General features: G+C 37.4%; 1 protein-coding gene across 1 annotated transcript in view; it reads left to right on the plus strand.

The window, feature by feature from the left end:
- The window catches only part of AEBP1 (AE binding protein 1), a 78,377-nt gene that overhangs the window by 46,701 nt on the left and 13,051 nt on the right, over positions 1–18,625 (plus strand). Inside the window, exons 9-19 of the mRNA XM_053718138.1 lie at positions 1,491–1,547; positions 1,640–1,705; positions 4,877–4,986; positions 9,513–9,652; positions 12,464–12,548; positions 12,765–12,909; positions 14,437–14,525; positions 14,648–14,771; positions 15,578–15,774; positions 17,163–17,342; positions 17,453–17,837. Of these exons, the coding sequence (XP_053574113.1) occupies positions 1,491–1,547; positions 1,640–1,705; positions 4,877–4,986; positions 9,513–9,652; positions 12,464–12,548; positions 12,765–12,909; positions 14,437–14,525; positions 14,648–14,771; positions 15,578–15,774; positions 17,163–17,342; positions 17,453–17,837 (1,578 nt within the window). The remainder of the gene's footprint in view (positions 1–1,490; positions 1,548–1,639; positions 1,706–4,876; positions 4,987–9,512; positions 9,653–12,463; positions 12,549–12,764; positions 12,910–14,436; positions 14,526–14,647; positions 14,772–15,577; positions 15,775–17,162; positions 17,343–17,452; positions 17,838–18,625) is intronic.

Raw genomic sequence — 18,625 nt, forward strand, 5'->3', positions numbered from 1 at the left:
AATTTTCCTGTTAGGGATTTCATTGAGATTTGGGCCTCACTGGCTACCTACTTTATACCGTAGACCTAGTAGTCATAGCTACTCTTTGACAAGGTGCAAGAATAAAAGAAATTATATCTTCAGAAATAAATTACCATACAAGCTGCATATGTCTTTGTATAGTATTGTACAGTTCAGTTACAGACAGCACAACTCTTCATAAAAGAAAAAAAAATATATAAACTAACATTTCCCTATTAAAATGCAATATTTCGTACCTACTTGGTTCTTTAGTCATGCTAATTCTAATTCATTCAAATCCAATCACAGTGAAATATCTTTTGGTGACCAATCATATTGTACATTGAGGTAAATACATAATGCATCATTTCATCTTTTATTTTATATATATATCTCAAACTCTCAGTCAGGGTCGGCTACAGAACGAATGAAATGGGGGGGGTATTTTTTTCACGAGGGGGCACGCATTTAAAAATCATGTATGAGAGTCAAAATAAGAGCAGACCTACTGTGGCAGTCCAGGGGTTAGACTTATTAGATCTCTGGCTGTGCAGGAGTTAGATTTGTTTATATTTCTGGAAGTGCAGCGGTTACATGTGTCATATCTCAAGGAGTATAGGAGTTACATTTATAAGATGTCTGGCAGTGCCGCAGCAGTTACATTTACCAGATTTATGGCAGTGCAGGGGTTACATTTGTCATATCTAAGGAATGTCTCCCACATATGACACAGCCAGTGGACACTGTTTGCATGTGTAGCTCTACCAATGACCCTACTAATGATCAAATAAGCTTTTACTTGACAATAAGTTTGAGTGCCAAGCAGTACATTACTTGTACATTACTTGTACAGATATTATTAATGATATTTACCAGCACACACACAGTATATATGTATGTGTGTGTGTGTATATATATATATATATATATGTATATATAATAAAACAACCTTGGGGACAAATAGGAGATGTTTTGAAACATGTAAATAATAAACATAAGGCTATTTCACTCATTGTCCCACAGCTACATTTGAAGTGTGTGTATTTGAGCACCTATAATCTGACACACATTTTACGCTGATCACTGCAGATAAAGCAGGCACAATGCCCACTTGTTTTGTGTGACCTGCAGTGGGGAAACCAATGAATTCCCAATTTGCCTCTTTATCTGTGGCTTCCAGGATATAAAGCACAATAGGGAAGGGATACTACTCTCACACACACATTGGTTATACGGCTGTGTTTTCACAAAATTACTTCTGCCATCCCTCTCACTGACTGTTAGCTTCTCCCAGCACTTCCTGCAGAGCAGAGGTCTGATGATGTTATCATATATGTATATATATATATATATGTGTATGTATGTATATATATATATATATATATATATATATATATATATATATTTCAAATGTCACATTGTAAATGTGAGTTTGGAAGGGCTCTGGTCTTGCATATCAGTAATATGATGAATATATTGTGTCTGTGCAGAAAAATCTCAAAACGAACGAGAGAGGGAGGAGCTAGAGAAAGAAAGAGAAAGAAAAGGTAAGTGCCGTCATTTGAATTCAGATGATATAAATTGTAAATGTAAATAGGAACATATATGTATGATAAATATTATATATGTTCCCTGGCAGAAAAAAAGAAACAACCAGACACATGGGACTCGGAAGAGGTGGAGGAAACACCAAAGGAAAGGAAGAGTAGGTAGCACCCCCTACCAGGATATTGCTTTATTTACAAAATAATAATTATTTTTAGTTATAATGTAACTCTACTCAGTGTGACATTATTTACTCCCTATGTACACACATCCATCCAAAATGTCTCCAGCATAATAATATCAATGTAGACTATTTGTCTATCTGTCTGTCTATCTACAATATACAATTAAACCATATGATGTTGGCCATGTGACCCTTTAACTCTTGTAATGTCAGTTCTCAACAGTGCGTTGGTTTAACTTTTATGACACTAATCTTAGTATAACATGGATTAAGATATAATTTTTACATTAACCATTTCATGCTATATCTAGAGGGTCAAGTGACGCCTCATTTTAAAGTGATATTCTATTTTAAAGTAAATCGTCTGAGTTTTGACTGATATACAGTACTTTGCAAAAGTTTTATGTAGGTGTGAAAAAATGCTGTAAAGTAAGCATGCTTTTAAAAATAGAAATGTTAAAGGAACTTGACAATTTTTATTGTTTAAAAATATAGATATTCCCTTTATTATCCATTCCCCAGTTATGCATAACCAACATGATTATATTAATGTAATTTTTACCTCTATAATTGCCTATATCTAAGCCACTGCAGACTGCCCCTTAGCTCAGTGCTTTTTACAATCTTGCATTTTAGCCAGTCAGTGCTGGTTCTTGCATAACCATTATTCTCCATGGGAGTGAGCACAATGATATCTATATGGTACGTGTATCTATATGGTACACGTGAACTAGCACTGTCTAGATGTTGTGCAAGATTTAAAAAGCTTTGAGATAATGGGCAGCCTGCTGGGGCTTAGACACGGGCAAACTTAGAGGTATAAAGTATATTAATATAACAATGTTGGTTATGCAAAGCTGGAGAATAGGTAGAAAAGACATTATCTATCTTTTTAAACAATAAAAAATCAAGTAGACTGTCCCTTTAATAGTTAATATAATAATTGTTTTATCAGTTAACAAAATGCAAAGTGAGTGAACAGAAGAAAAATCTAAATCAAATCAATATTTAGTGTGACCACCCTTTGCCTTCAAAAAGAGTTTTTTAAGGAGAACTAACCACAGTTCTTCTGTGGATTTAAGCAGAATCAATGATGTTGAGAGCAGGGCTCTAAGGGGGGCGCACCATCACTTCCAGGATCCATTGTTGTTCCTTATGCTGAAGATAGTCTTAATGACTTTGGCTGTATGTTTTGGGGTCATTTCTATGATGCAGAATAAATCGGGGATCAATCAGATGCCTGATGGTATTGCATGATGGATAAGTATCTGCCTGACTGCACTTCTTAGCATTGAGGAGACCATTAATTCTAACCAAATCCCCAACTCAATATGCAGAAATGCAGCCCCAAACTTGCACAAAACCTCCACTGTACTTCACTATTACCTGCAGACACTCCTTCTTGAACCACTCTTCAGCCTTTCAGTGAACAAACTGCCTCTGCTACAGCCAAATATTTAAACATTTTACTCATCGGTCCAGAGCACCTGTTGCCATTGTTCTGTACTTCAGTTCCTGTGTTTTTGTGAATAGTTGAGTCGCTTGACCTTGTTTCCACGTCAGAGGTATGGCCTTTTGACTGCAAGTCTTCCATGAAGACCATTTCTGATCAGATTTCTCTGAACAATAGATGGTTGTACCAGGTTCTGAGCTGATGGCACTGCTAGACATCTTCAGATTGTGAAGGGAAGTAAGCATGATGTGTCTTTCATCCTCTGCAATAGGTTTCCTTGGCCCACCACTGCCTATGCAGTATAACTACCTTGTGTCCTGTTTCTATGCTCAGTCTTGTCATGGTGTATGACTTTCCACATTAAACTGTCTTCAGCAACCTTAACTTGTTACCCGAGTTTGGCTGTTCCTAACACAGTTTTATTCATCCTACACAGCTGTTTCTGTTTCAGTTAATTATTGTATTTCAACCTACATATGACATCAATGATCATTAGCACCTGTTTGGTGTAATTGTTTAATCATTCACCTGATTATATGCCTACAAAATCCCTTACTTTGCCTTCAAAACAGCATAAATTCTTCTCGGTACACTTTCACAAAGGGTAGTCATACCAAACATTGATTTGATTTAGACTTTTCTTTTGTTTTCTGATAATAATAAACCATTAACCTTTCTATTTTTTAAAGTATTCTACTTTTCAGTATTTTTAACTCCTACCTAAAACCTTTGTACAGCAAATATACTGTTTCCGAGCCATCCCACAGTTCTGAATCCTGGTGTCCAACAGGATAAATAACTACCATTTTCATATCCTCCAAGTGATAACCAGAAGGCCCACTCTGTCTAAACAGGAATGTTTTCTTTATGTAAGTGGCCTTTCTAGTGTAAAGATTTATTTTTCACAGCAGCAGTTTCAGATCTCAAGTGACCATGTTCTTAAGAGATACATGTGACCCCCTCATTGGAAAGAGGAAGCTTTTCTCTTTAAAGGGACAGTCTATTCAACAATTTGTATTGTTTAAAAAGATAGATAATCCATTGATTACCGATTCCCAAGTTTTGCATAACCAACACAGTTCTATTAATATACTTTTTACCTCTGTGATTACCTTATATCTAAGCCTCTGCAGACTCCCCGCTTATTTTAGTTCTATTGACAGACTTGCATTTTAGCCAATTAGTGCCCTCTTATAGGTAAATCCATGGGCGTGAGCACAATGTTATCTATATATATGGCACACATGAACTTATGTCCTCTAGCTGTGAACAACTGTCAACTACATTCAGATAAGAGGCAGTCTTCAAGGGCTTAGAAATTAGCATATGAGTCTCATTAGGTTTAGCTGTCAACTAAGAATACCAAGAGAACAAAGCAAATTTGATGATAAAAGTAAATTGGAAAGTTCTTTAAAATTACATGCCCTATCTGAATCATTAAAGTTTAATTTGACTAGACTGTTCTTTTCAGTTACATGGGAGCTGAGTTAAAAGCAATTTTAGTGCCAAAAACCAAGGCTTGAGATATGTGCACAAGCCAGGAAGGGACGTTTGTTCACTAATATCGATATCTTGGAATCTATTTGTCTGCAACTATGGTTCTGCATGTCTATGTTTTCCTGCTTTTCTAGCTGTCTTACAAACATAACTGTCTTTATTATATTCAACTACTGTATTATTCTCGTTTCTCTTAGAGTGTCCCCCAATTGGTCTGGAGTCCCATCGGATAGAGGATGATCAGATTCTTGCCTCCTCTATGCTACGCCATGGGCTCCACGCACAACGAGGGAGACTCAACATGCAGGTAGGTTTTTGGGATCAGGAATTATATATCATTATCAGGACAGAAATAAATGCCTGCACAAAGGGTGATGGCGTGAGAGCGGTCATGGTAAAACAGGGATCAGGTACAGAGAAACATGTAGGTGCAGTGATAGATCTGTGTCTTTGGGGTCGGTATAAGTAAATCAGTGAGGGCTGAATAATTTGATCTAGTTGCTGTGATATAGTAATCATTTCCAACTATCCAGTGCCCATCCTCTCTCTTGTATTTACTAACACTTCTTTTCAATATAAAAAGGGACAGTCAACACTAAAATTGATATTGTTTTAAAAGATAGATAACGCCTTTATTACCCATTCCCCAGCTTTGCACAACCAACATTGTTAGATAAATATACTTTATAACATTTAAACCTCTAAATTTCTGCCTGTTTCAAAGGCTCTATTGACAGCCTCTTATCACATGCTTTTTATTTGCTTTTCACAACAGGAGACTGCTAGTTCATGTGGGCCAAATAGATAACTATGACCTAGATTTGGAGTTTGGCGTTAGCCGTGAAAACCAGCGTTAGAGGCTCCTAACGCTGGTTTTAGGCTACCGCTGGTATTTGGAGTCACTCAAAATAGGGTCTAACGCTCACTTTTCAGCCGCGACTTTTCCATACCGCAGATCCCCTTACGTCAATTGCGTATCCTATCTTTTCAATGGGATCTTTCTAACTCCGGTATTTAGAGTCGTTTCTGAAGTGAGCGTTAGACATCTAACGACAAAACTCCAGCCGCAGGAAAAAAGTCAGTAGTTAAGAGCTTTCTGGGCTAACGCCGGTTTCTAAAGCTCTTAACTACTGTACTCTAAAGTACACTAACACCCATAAACTACCTATGTACCCCTAAACCGAGGCCCCCCCACATCGCCGCCACTCGATTACATTTTTTTAACCCCTAATCTGCCGACCGCCACCTACGTTATACTTATGTACCCCTAATCTGCTGCCCCTAACACCGCCGACCCCTATATTATATTTATTAACCTCTAATCTGCCCCCCACAACGTCGCCGCAAACTACTTACAATAATTAACCCCTAATCTGCCGACCGCAAAGCGCTGCTACTTACATTATCCTTATGTACCCCTAATCTGCTGCCCCTAACACCGCTGACCCCTGTATTATATTTATTAACCCCTAATCTGCCCCCCACAATGTCGCCACCAGCTACCTACAATAATTAACCCCTAATCTGCCGACCGCAAAGCGCCGCCACCTACATTATAGCTATGTACCCCTAATCTGCTGCCCCTAACACCGCTGACCCCTATATTATATTTATTAACCCCTAATCTGCCCCCCTCAACGTCGCCTCCACCTGCCTACACTTATTAACCCCTAATCTGCCGAGCGGACCTGAGCGCTACTATAATAAAGTTATTAACCCCTAATCCGCCTCACTAACCCTATAATAAATAGTATTAACCCCTAATCTGCCCTCCCTAACATCGCCGACACCTAACTTCAATTATTAACCCCTAATCTGCCGACCGGAGCTCACCGCTATTCTAATAAATGTATTAACCCCTAAAGCTAAGTCTAACCCTAACACTAACACCCCCCTAACTTAAATATAATTTTATTCTAACGAAATAAATTAACTCTTATTAAATAAATTATTCCTATTTAAAGCTAAATACTTACCTGTAAAATAAATCCTAATATAGCTACAATATAAATTATAATTACATTGTAGCTATTTTAGGATTAATATTTATTTTACAGGCAACTTTGTAATTATTTTAACCAGGTACAATAGCTATTAAATAGTTAAGAACTATTTAATAGTTACCTAGTTAAAATAATTACAAAATTACCTGTAAAATAAATCCTAACCTAAGTTACAATTAAACCTAACACTATACTATCATTAAATTAATTAAATAAAATACCTACAATTACCTACAATTAAACCTAACACTACACTATCAATACATTAATTAAATACAATACCTACAAAAAAATACATTTAAATAAACTAACTAAAGTACAAAATGATCGGAACAGCCAATAGAATGCGAGCTCAATCTGATTGGCTGATTGGATCAGCCAATCGGATTGAACTTGATTCTGATTGGCTGATTCCATCAGCCAATCAGAATATTCCTACCTTAATTCCGATTGGCTGATAGAATCCTATCAGCCAATCGGAATTCGAGGGACGCCATCTTGGATGACGTCCCTTAAAGGAACCGTCATTCTTCAGTTGGACGTCGCCGGAAGAAGATGGGTCCGCGGTGGAGGTCTTCAGGATGGAGCCGGTCGTCATCGGATGAAGATAGAAGATGCCGCTTGGATCAAGATGGTTGCCGGTCCGGATCGCCTCTTCTTCCCGGATAGGATGAAGACTTTGGAGCCTCTTCTGGACCTCTTCAGCCACCGGATGATGGATCGCCAACCCCCGCTTGGGTTGGATGAAGATTTTGGAGCCAGGACGGATCGGTGATACCTGGTGAGGTGAAGACAAGGTAGGATGATCTTCAGGGGCTTAGTGTTAGGTTTATTTAAGGGGGGTTTGGGTTAGATTAGGGGTATGTGGGTGGTGGGTTGTAATGTTGGGGGGGGGTATTGTATGTTTTTTTTTACAGGAAAAAGAGCTGAACTTTTTGGGGCATGCCCCGCAAAGGGCCCTGTTCAGGGCTGGTAAGGTAAAAGAGCTTTTAACTTTAGTAATTTAGAATAGGGTAGGGCATTTTTTATTTTGGGGGGCTTTGTTGTTTTATTAGGGGGCTTAGAGTAGGTGTAATTAGTTTAAAATTGTTGTAATATTTTTCTTATGTTTGTAAATATTTTTTTATTTTTTGTAACTTAGTTCTTTTTTATTTTTTGTACTTTAGTTAGTTTATTTCATTGTAGTTATTTGTAGATATTGTATTTAATTAATGTATTGATAGTGTAGTGTTAGGTTTAATTGTAGGTAATTGTAGGTATTTTATTTAATTAATTTAATGATAGTGTAGTGTTAGGTTTAATTGTAACTTAGGTTAGGATTTATTTTACAGGTAATTTTGTAATTATTTTAACTAGGTAACTATTAAATAGTTCTTAACTATTTAATAGCTATTGTACCTGGTTAAAATAATTACAAAGTTGCCTGTAAAATAAATATTAATCCTAAAATAGCTACAATGTAATTATAATTTATATTGTAGCTATATCAGGGTTTATTTTACAGGTAAGTATTTAGCTTTAAATAGGAATAATTTATTTAATAAGAGTTAATTTATTTCGTTAGAATAAAATTATATTTAAGTTAGGGGGGTGTTAGTGTTAGGGTTAGACTTAGCTTTAGGGGTTAATCCATTTATTAGAATAGCGGTGAGCTCCGGTCGGCAGATTAGGGGTTAATAATTGAAGTTAGGTGTCGGCGATGTTAGGGAGGGCAGATTAGGGGTTAATACTATTTATTATAGGGTTAGTGAGGCGGATTAGGGGTTAATAACTTTATTATAGTAGCGCTCAGGTCCGCTCGGCAGATTAGGGGTTAATAAGTGTAGGCAGGTGGAGACGACGTTGTGGGGGGCAGATTAGGGGTTAATAAATATAATATAGGGGTCGGCGGTGTTAGGGGCAGCAGATTAGGGGTACATAGGGATAATGTATAATATAATATAGGGGTCGGCGGTTTACGGAGCGGCAGATTAGGGGTTAATAATAATATGCATGGGTCAGCGATAGCGGGGGCGGCAGATTAGGGGTTAATAAGTGTAAGGTTAGGGGTGTTTAGACTCGGGGTACATGTTAGAGTGTTAAGTGCAGACATAGGAAGGGTTACCGCATAGCAAACAATGGGGCTGCGTTAGGAGCTGAACGCGGCTTTTTTGCAGGTGTTTGTTTTTTTTCAGCTCAAACAGCTCCATTGTTTCCTATGGGGGAATCGTGCACGAGCACGTTTTTGAGGCTGGCCGCTTGGTATCGAGAGTTGAAGCTGCGTTAAAAATGCTCTACGCTCCTTTTTTGGAGCCTAACGCAGCCATTCTTTGGACTCTCAATACCAGAGTTATTTTTATGGTGCGGCCAGAAAAAAGCCGGCGTTAGTTTTTCGGGTCGTTACCGACAAAACTCCAAATCTAGCCGATTGTGTCCACGCCTGTGGAGTTACTAAAGAGTCTGCACAACACAGTACTAAATGCAAGTCAATAGATAATAAATAAAAAGTCATGTGATCAGAGGGCTGTCAGAAGATGCTTAGATACAAGGTACTCACAGAGGTAAAAATTATATTAATTTAACTGTGTTGGTTATGCAAAACTGGGGAATGGGTAATAAAGGGATTATGTATCTTTTAAAACAATTAAAATTATGGTGTAGACTGTCCCTTTAATGTACATTTGTGTCTTCAGTTCTTTCTCTCTAACTTTTTTTACCTGCCCTTTGTTCTATCCAGGACCTCACCACTTTTTTTAATACCAATGTGACTATTGTACTTTTTTTGATCTTCGTTCTTGCTCCCTTGGTTCTCTCACTTTCTCCTTTCCAATTATTTCTCAATTTCTTCTAGTCAGGTGCAAATGAGGATGATTTCTTTGATGGGGCTTGGTGTGCTGAGGATGACGGCCGGGCACAGTGGTTAGAGGTGGACACAAGGAGGAATACATTATTCACTGGAGTAATAACTCAAGGACGTGACTCACTGATACTGTAAGTTATTTCACCTATAACGTCTTCTGCTGTATGTCATAAAGAGACTACAATCCTCTTATTTGTTAAACATTTTAGTCCAGATTACAAGTGGAGCACTAATTAACTCTATAGCTGTGCTGGGAGATATGGCATGGCACCGCAATCGCGGGGCCAAGCCAGATTTCCCCGCACAGCTATTGGCTAAGAGGTGGAAACGTCACCTAAGGAAAATAGCATTCTGCTGGGGGGCTGCCTTAGCAGCTCAGAACGGCGATCGCTTGGAACAAATAAATGTTATACTTCATGAATGAAAGTCCACTTAATTTGTTCCAATAGTGTTTCACAAACGCTAGAATTTACCAACACTTTAAGCTAAAGGGGGACATGGAAGTCTAAATTAAACTTTCACAATTTAGATATATCATAAATTTATATAAAAAAACTTTATCAAATTGACCTCTTTCTATCTGCATCCTTTTGCTGAACTTTAGCTCCTTTTCATTAGAGCATAGAGAGGTAGACTCAGGAGCTTTCAAGTGTATTGGCAGCAGTGTTTGCAACAATGTTTGTAACAATGTTTCACTGAATGCTGTATCTAGTGGATTGATTAGTCACCATTTTTCATCAACCTTATGGTATCTACAAGGTCATGATACCACCCATTTGTAAGAGCAATCTCCAGGGGCAGATGGATAACCTATGGCGTCACTGGGCAATAAAGTTTAAGGACCCACTTCACCCTACCCTGAGTCCTATCCCAGTCATACTCCACAAAACCATCTCTTGTTTAAGCACTGGTAAGGCCATTCAAATATGGCCGACACCAGTAAAGATTACCAATACAGCTTATCCGCATTGACATCTGACAATGAGTATGTTTAGATGGTCAATATCAGGTCAATGTAAAATAAAAACTTGCATTTCTTTTTCAACCGGTCGTATGGGATGTGGGCCCATGTGGGTGCCCTTGGTAAGTGACTGATTGCCCAATAGGTCACAGTCTACCCCTGGGGGTCTCTTATATTTTACATTAGGGAGTCTTATGGGGGGGGGTTCATTTTGTTTAAGACACAGTTTTGTGTCTTAAACACAAATTTCAGTTAACGTTTGGTTAAAGGGACATAATACTCATATGCTAAATCACTTGAAACTGATGCAGTATAACTGTAAAAAGCTGACAGGAAAATATCACCTGAGCATCTCTATGTAAAAAAGGAAGATATTTTACCTCACAATTTCCTCAGCTCAGCAGAGTAAGTTCTGCTGGTAAAAAAAAATAAAAAAATGAAGAAATGAACAGCAGCCAATCAGCATCAACAGTGCTGAGGTCATGAACTCTTTTACTGTGATCTCATGAGATTTGACTTAACTCTCATGAGATTTCATTGTAAACTTCCTTACACTGAATAGGGAAATAAGATGAGAGTGCACGAAAGCTCGCTCCTTCCGCTGTCCCGGGACAGACATACTGATTTGTTGCTTAGAAGTCCTTTACAATGGGATGTGGCTACTGAGAAACTTTTGAGGTAAAATTTCTTTCTTTTTTACATAGAGATGTTTAGGTGATATTTTCTAGTCAGCTTTTTACAGCTATGTTGCATCACTTTGAAGTGTTTAAACATTTGGGTATTATGGCTCCAAATGTCACAGCCTGATGTCCAATAAGTTAGAAATACAGCATTTTACATTTCCCAAGTAATAACCAGAGAGTCACTTGTCTTCTCAAGCTAAGGTGGAAGGTTATCTCTTTTTTAAAGGGACAGTAAAGTCCAAATTAACTTTAATGATTCAGATAAAATGTGATTTCAAACAACTTTCTAACTTCTCTTATCAAATTTCCTTTGTTCTCTTGAAGAGTAAATCTAGGTAGGCTGATCATGAGTGCGCATATGTCTTTAGCAATCTATGGCAGCACTGTTTGTATCTATGTATAACATTGCTATAAACAATGCTACCAAATGGCTAGAGACACGTGCACGCTCCTGAGCTCACCTAGGATAATTTTTTAACAAAGACATAAAAAGTACTACGCAAAACTGATAACAGAAGTACATTGGAAAGTTTTTTTAAATTTCATATTCCAATCCATTTGTTTTATTTTGACTTTACTGTCCCATAAAGGGACATTAAACACTTTGAGATGGTCATATAAAATTATAAACTGTATATTTTAAAAAAAACCAGCAAATTGCAAATGCGATGCACTTTTATTATTTATTTTGACCCCTTTTCCTGTAATTCCATTCTGAAATTGTAAACGTTTCAGTTCCTGTTAGAAGTTAGGAAGTGCAGAACACTGTTCTATTACACACGGTCATTGGCCGCACACTCTAATGACCTATATAACTGTTCCGAATTGGCCACAGCAGAGAAGGCAACCTAAGTTACAACATGGCAGCTCCCATTGTTTTATAGACACTTAAACTTTACACTTATTTTGTAAATCTTTTCTTTGAATGCATCATTCTATCTAGTGTTTATTGTCCCTTTAAGGTTTTTCGCGTGTAACTTTTTTTATTTCTTGGGCTGCTATATGAGCAGTTCCATAGCCCTTCTACAATTGTTTACCCTAGCCCTGGTGTCTAACAGGTTAGAAAACTTCATTTTTACACTATATAAAAAACAAAGATAAAAGATTTCTTTCCAGTGAGGAGTCACATGTCCCTGAAGGTTGCGTGAAGGGCTGAGTTTAGGGCTCTACTACTGCTTATACATAAAATCAGACCAAGGGAATGATTGTCCCTCTTGCTCTCCCCTCCTTGCATGGCCATGGGATTAACTAGCACTCGGTCATATTAATTTATATGTTTGTCCTTCTGTCTTTGGCAGTGATGACTTTGTGACGTCATTCCATGTGGGGTTCAGTAATGACAGCCAGAAATGGGTCTTGTACAGCAATGGATATGAAGAGATGGTGAGACTCTCTGCATGTGTGCATTCTTCCATTGCTAAAGGTGTTTCTTTATTACTGTATTATGCAGGGAGCATGCGTATGTGTACGTGTGTTTGCCCATACAAAAAGGCATGACTATATTATTATAACTGCTGTACACTGGGGCCTACACGATAGAAGATATGGGAGAAGAATGGCAGTATACTATAATGATCTGTTCTTTCTCTCTCTTCACAGCTATTTTACGCCAACGTGGATAAAGACACACCAGTGCAGACAGATTTCCCAGAGCCTGTGGTAGCAAGATTTATCCGTATTTACCCACAGAACTGGAACGGCAGTCTGTGCATGCGGTTGGAGGTGCTGGGATGTCCTGTTTCCAGTGAGCAGCCCCTATATAATAGATATATGCATCCTATATGTCCCCTACTAAGATATATCACATAGTTTCTATAAGGTCAGATAATTAAAGTGCCATAAAACATTTTGAGATCTGTGCATATCCTAAAAGAGCTAATTAAGTAAAAAATAGTTTGCATTAAAACATTTTTAAAAAATTGCTGCCAAGTATTTTAAAATAATTTTCAAAAATATGCAAAATTAGTTACATAGCCATGCTGTCTGGAGTAGTCTGATCCACCCCACTTATCAGTGTTTAGCATCAGAAACACAGGCATTGTATTTCAAATTAGTTCACAGCTGCTTATTTGCTTCTAGGCATGCTCCAGCAGATAATGAGTGTTAAAGTCTTGCATTCTACCAAATCAAAGGTGGATACAGATACAACCATAGAAGCAATTGTGTGGGGGGAGTTAGAGCTATACAATTTGGAAACTTAAAAGAAAGGGGTAATGGCAAAGCACTGCAGTATAAATTTGCAGGTAAAGTAATTTAAAGTACATTTTATATTATATTTTGTCTCTATCCCAACTTATTTTATGTCCCTTTAAGCTCCATAAACACATAGCTCTTGAGAGATAGGCGACATGGGGTTTTCAGCGTGCCCAGTCTATGAAGGGAGGGATTTAGCCTAAGCCGAAGGTCAAATAGTGGCGCTCTTCACTTACTTTGAAACTATGGTTTTGTATTGAAATATACATTAAACACTGCGCGCACACACATACATATATATATAAATATACTGTGTGTATGTATGTATATATATATATATATATATATATATATATATATATATATATATACACACACACACATACATACATACATATACACACATACCTATACACCTTTGAGCCCTTTCTAGTCTAGCACCTGATCATAGATCATATTCCTTTAAAGTGCTGTAAAAAAACAAATTCAATTATAAACCTCACTTTTATGTTTAATATGCATAAAATGAGTGAGATTCTTTTTTTTTAATATATTTTACGTTTTTTTAAGTTTAAGTGTTCTGCAACACTTAACTCATGATGTGTAATATGAGAGAACCTTTTTTTTACCACCCACGCCATTCCAGACTGTGCGCAATTCTTTGTGTAAGGTTGTGCTAAGAATAACGTACCCTGTGCTAATGGTGCTGATATCAGATTAAACTGTAGTAATGCCAGTGCCCTTCTCTCTCCTTTGGAAAGTCCAAGGGCAAGATTTATCAAGAGGTGAATTCCTCGATCAGTTGCAAGCTCGCTTATTTGATAAACAGCTGCTTAATACTCTCTCGCCAATTTGTTATTGGCGGATGAAAATCACCCCAGATTCATTCAACTTAGGTGATTGGCAAGCCTTAATCTCACGCAGTCAGTTGTGTAAGGGTAGGGGGCGGTCTTGCACAAGCATTCGCCCGTGCAATGTTAAATATGGGGAACAAATGCGCCCCACAATCTGCAAATCATGTCCGCTCGCAGATTGATAAAACGTGCCTTTAATGTAACCATCTTCTTTCTCCTTCCAGATGTAGTGAGTTATTACAGTCAGAATGAAGTGATAACTTCTTCAGATAATTTGGATTTTAGACATCACAGCTATAAAGACATGAGACAGGTAAGCAGTGTCACTTACTTTTCCAATCAATTCAAAAAAATGTATCCTATTTTTACACCTTATATATGTCTAGATTCGCCCCCTCACTACCACACTCATGCTTTCTGTTGTAATGTCTGCAGCTCATGAAAGTTGTAAATGAAGAGTGTCCGACCATTACTAGAATTTACAATGTGGGAAAGACACCAAAAGGATTGAAGATTTATGCCATGGAGATTTCCGACAACCCAGGAGAGCATGAGATAGGTATGGCCACCACTGTTGACCTAAAGATTTACATAGTTTCTCAAATCAAAAGATATGGTGTAACTACAGATTTCACTGGATTTCTTCATCCTGGTTGTAAAAGCAGGGCCGGACTGGGAATAAAAAGCAGCACTGGAAAATATGAAGACCAGTCCTATGTTCCGTTGAGACGGTAGAATGCACATGCCCCATTTTTCCTAAAGGGAATTACTGGGACACTCCTTCCCCAATATTTTTTTCAGAAATAAAGTATATTACTTTGTATTAAATTAAAAATGTTAGAATGATGCTATATATCAACCCTACAACCCAATTGCATCAATTAATCACCCCTTTAAATTATTGCTTTCCATCCCCAGGTGCTGCAGCCCACCGGGAAATCTCCTGGTATCCTGGTAGGCCAATCCGGCACTGTGTAAAAGTGGAGAAGACTATTTAAACCTATTTCCACTTATCGCATAATGTAGATAAACTTATTCTTATTGCTGTTAAAATGAAATATTCTTGAAATTCTCATAGAAGCTGAAGGACAGGACTTTGATCCCCCAGGTCAAAACTATATTTTTGTTATAGGATTTTATTATAAATGCAATCTTTTTTCTTTATTATAAATGCAATTGTTTTTATTGTAGGACATTTGTAGTTTTCACATACGATTGATTAATAAACGATTAGCAACCTTTAACCCTTTTACTGCTATATAGATATGTTTGCTGTACTTGGGAATCTAGGACTGGTGATTTTTCAAAACATACATTCAATGAAGTAGCTCTTATTTCCCTAATTCAGAGAATCTCTTGTTACAGGAGAACCAGAGTTCCGGTACACAGCAGGCCTTCATGGTAATGAGGTTCTAGGTCGGGAGCTATTACTTTTTCTCATGCAGTTCATGTGTAGAGAATTCCGAGACGGGAACCCTCGTGTCTCACACCTTGTACATGAGACAAGAATTCATATTGTGCCATCTCTAAACCCTGATGGGTATGAGATTGCCAGTCAAATGGTAAGTGAGAGGCCTTTACCATTGCAAAATAATATAAAAATGTCTAAATTTATTACATGTAATATGACTTAAAAGGATATCAATTCCACATTTTTTCTTTCATGATTCAGATAGAGCGTATAATTTTAAACAACTTTCCAATTTACTTCTTTTATTAAATTTGCTTTATTGTCTTGGTATCCTTTGTTGAAGGAGAAGAATTGACTTACTGGGATCTAGATTAATACATTGGGTGAGCCAATGTCAAGAGGCATATATGCGCAGCCACCAATCAGCAGCTAGCTCGTAGAGATGTGCATTAGTTTGCGGATTTTTGTTTTGTTTTAACGAAACGCATATCCATAGGATGCATCTACGAAAATGAAAGAAAATGAAAAAATAGTAATGAAAATAATCGTCATTATGCATTTGTTTACTTAAAACATTTATTTTAAGGGTTTAATACTTACCTTAATGTGCTCTCCGGAGAGCATATTAAGGTAAGTATTGTAGCTACAGGTGAACTTTTCACCTGTAGCTTTGAAACATTTACATTCGATATAACGAAAATAAATATAAATGTATAACGATAATTCAGTATTCGTTTAATTTCAAACTAAACGAATACCGAATAGTGTAGCCACTGAATATTCGGGAAAACTAATTTCCCTAAATATTCGGAAAGAAAATTTTGTCCGAAATTAAATTTTCTGGCCTGCACATCTACTAGCTTCCAATAGTGCATTGCTGCTGTGGAGCCTACTTCAACAAAGAATACCAAGAGAACTTACAAATTAGATAAAAGTAAATAAGAAAGTTGTGTAAAAGCGCATGTTCTTTTGGAAGGAGTCCTGCATACCTCCTTACACTATTGATCCTATACTGGTATTTTCCCAATTTTATATAGAAAATGTGTCTTCTGGGAATGCAGCCATACTAATGTTTAATAGTCAGATTAAGAACAAAAAAAAAAGCTTACTGTGTGAAAAGCGAGACTCAAGACTCATTTCCAGAAATCAGGACAAAATATAGTCAAAATACACTTATTTTAGTTACCCAGTAATTTATTGCAAGATGTGCCGCCAAAAACAATGTTTTGTGGATGGGGGAGGTCAGTCCTCATGTAAGACACTACGTCTTGTAATAGTAATTATTCATTTGTATTACAAGGTGTTTTTTTTTTTTAAATACATCTCTCTTCTACCAACTTTATTCTACATTACGGTCTGCAATTATATTATTCTATAGGTAAATAGAGACTTCATGTAATCTTACCAAAAACCCATTGTTGCAACAAATATACTGTAATCAATTTGCGTATGAAAATGTTATTTTGTTTTAGCTGATGTTTAATGCTGTCATAGATAGCTGTTGTCATATGTCCTCACACTCCTCTTTACTCCTACCAGGGTTCAGAGTTGGGGAATTGGGCTCTTGGACATTGGACGGAAGAAGGCTATGATATTTTCACTAATTTCCCAGACTTGAACACAGGACTATGGGCAGCCGAGGAAAGGAAAATGGTCCCTCATCGTGTGCCAAACCATCACTTACCGATTCCGGAGAGCTTCCTGGAAGAAGATGCAACAGTGAGTCTGGCAGTGCCAAAGTAGCTGAAAAGCCCTAGTTAGAAATATAAAAATGTAATATAGTTCCCTTGTGCAGTACTAGATGGTGATTTTATTTATATTAACTATAGGTCGCTGTGGAGACAAAGGCAATAATGGCCTGGATGGACAAAATTCCCTTTGTGCTTGGAGCAAACTTTCAAGGAGGAGAGAAGCTAGTCTCTTACCCATATGACATGGCAAAGAAAGCAAAGGAGGAGGAACCACAGCAAAGACCCCGTCACCATCAGTACCAAGAGGAAGAGGAGGAGGAAGATGAGGTTGCGGAAGTTGGAGGAGAAGAGGAGGAAGGGCTATCCAAGACTTCTGATCATGCAATATTCCGATGGCTTGCCATCTCCTATGCCTCTGCTCACCTTACCATGGGGGAGACATTCCGTGGAAGCTGCCATGCTGATGATTACACCAAGGGAATGGGCATCGTTAATGGAGCTAAATGGAGACCAATGTCTGGAAGTAAGGGGTTAAGCAGTATTTATATATGAACCTTAAAAAGACATACTATGAAATACAATATATTATTACAGGAAATGATAAATCTATGGCTAGTTAAAGAACAACTTTTGTAGAGAAACATGCCAAATCAACTGACAACAGAATCTATAGTTTATACTCTTGTTGAAGAGGTACTTTATGCAGAGCTTACAATTTACTGTAAAGGTGTAGTATCGCTCACAAATTTCTGGTAGCTTCTGCCAATATCAAGCTACAACATAAGACCTGCAGTGTCCATGCAATATTCTGCATTTAAGGCTGCCTTGAATGAGATACACTCTGTGATAAGCTGATATTGCGAGAGAAGTTTAAAAGCTTTCTGTAAATGAGCAAGGGAGCGGAGTTTCAGATGTCTCCCTACATGCCTGTTATCACAATGGTGGGTTAGATGCCACATTTTAAAGGGACATGAAACCCAAAATATTTATTTCATGATTCAGAGAGAGAATACAATTTTAAACAACATCCCAATTTACGTCTACTATCTAATTTGCTTCATTCTTTAGATATCCTTTTTTGAAGAAACAGCAATGATGAGCCAATCACACGAGGCATCTATGTGCAGCCACCAAGCAGCATCTACTGAGCCTATTTAGATATGCTTTTCAATAAAGGACATCAAGAGAATGAAGCAAATTAGATAATTTAAGTAAATTACAAAGTTGTTTAAAATGGCATGCTCTTTCTAAATCATAAAAGAAAAATGTTGGGTTTCATGTCCCTTTAATGAAAAATAAAGTTTCAAAATA

This window comes from Bombina bombina, chromosome 6, assembly GCF_027579735.1.
Source record: "Bombina bombina isolate aBomBom1 chromosome 6, aBomBom1.pri, whole genome shotgun sequence".
Lineage (NCBI taxonomy): Eukaryota > Metazoa > Chordata > Amphibia > Anura > Bombinatoridae > Bombina > Bombina bombina.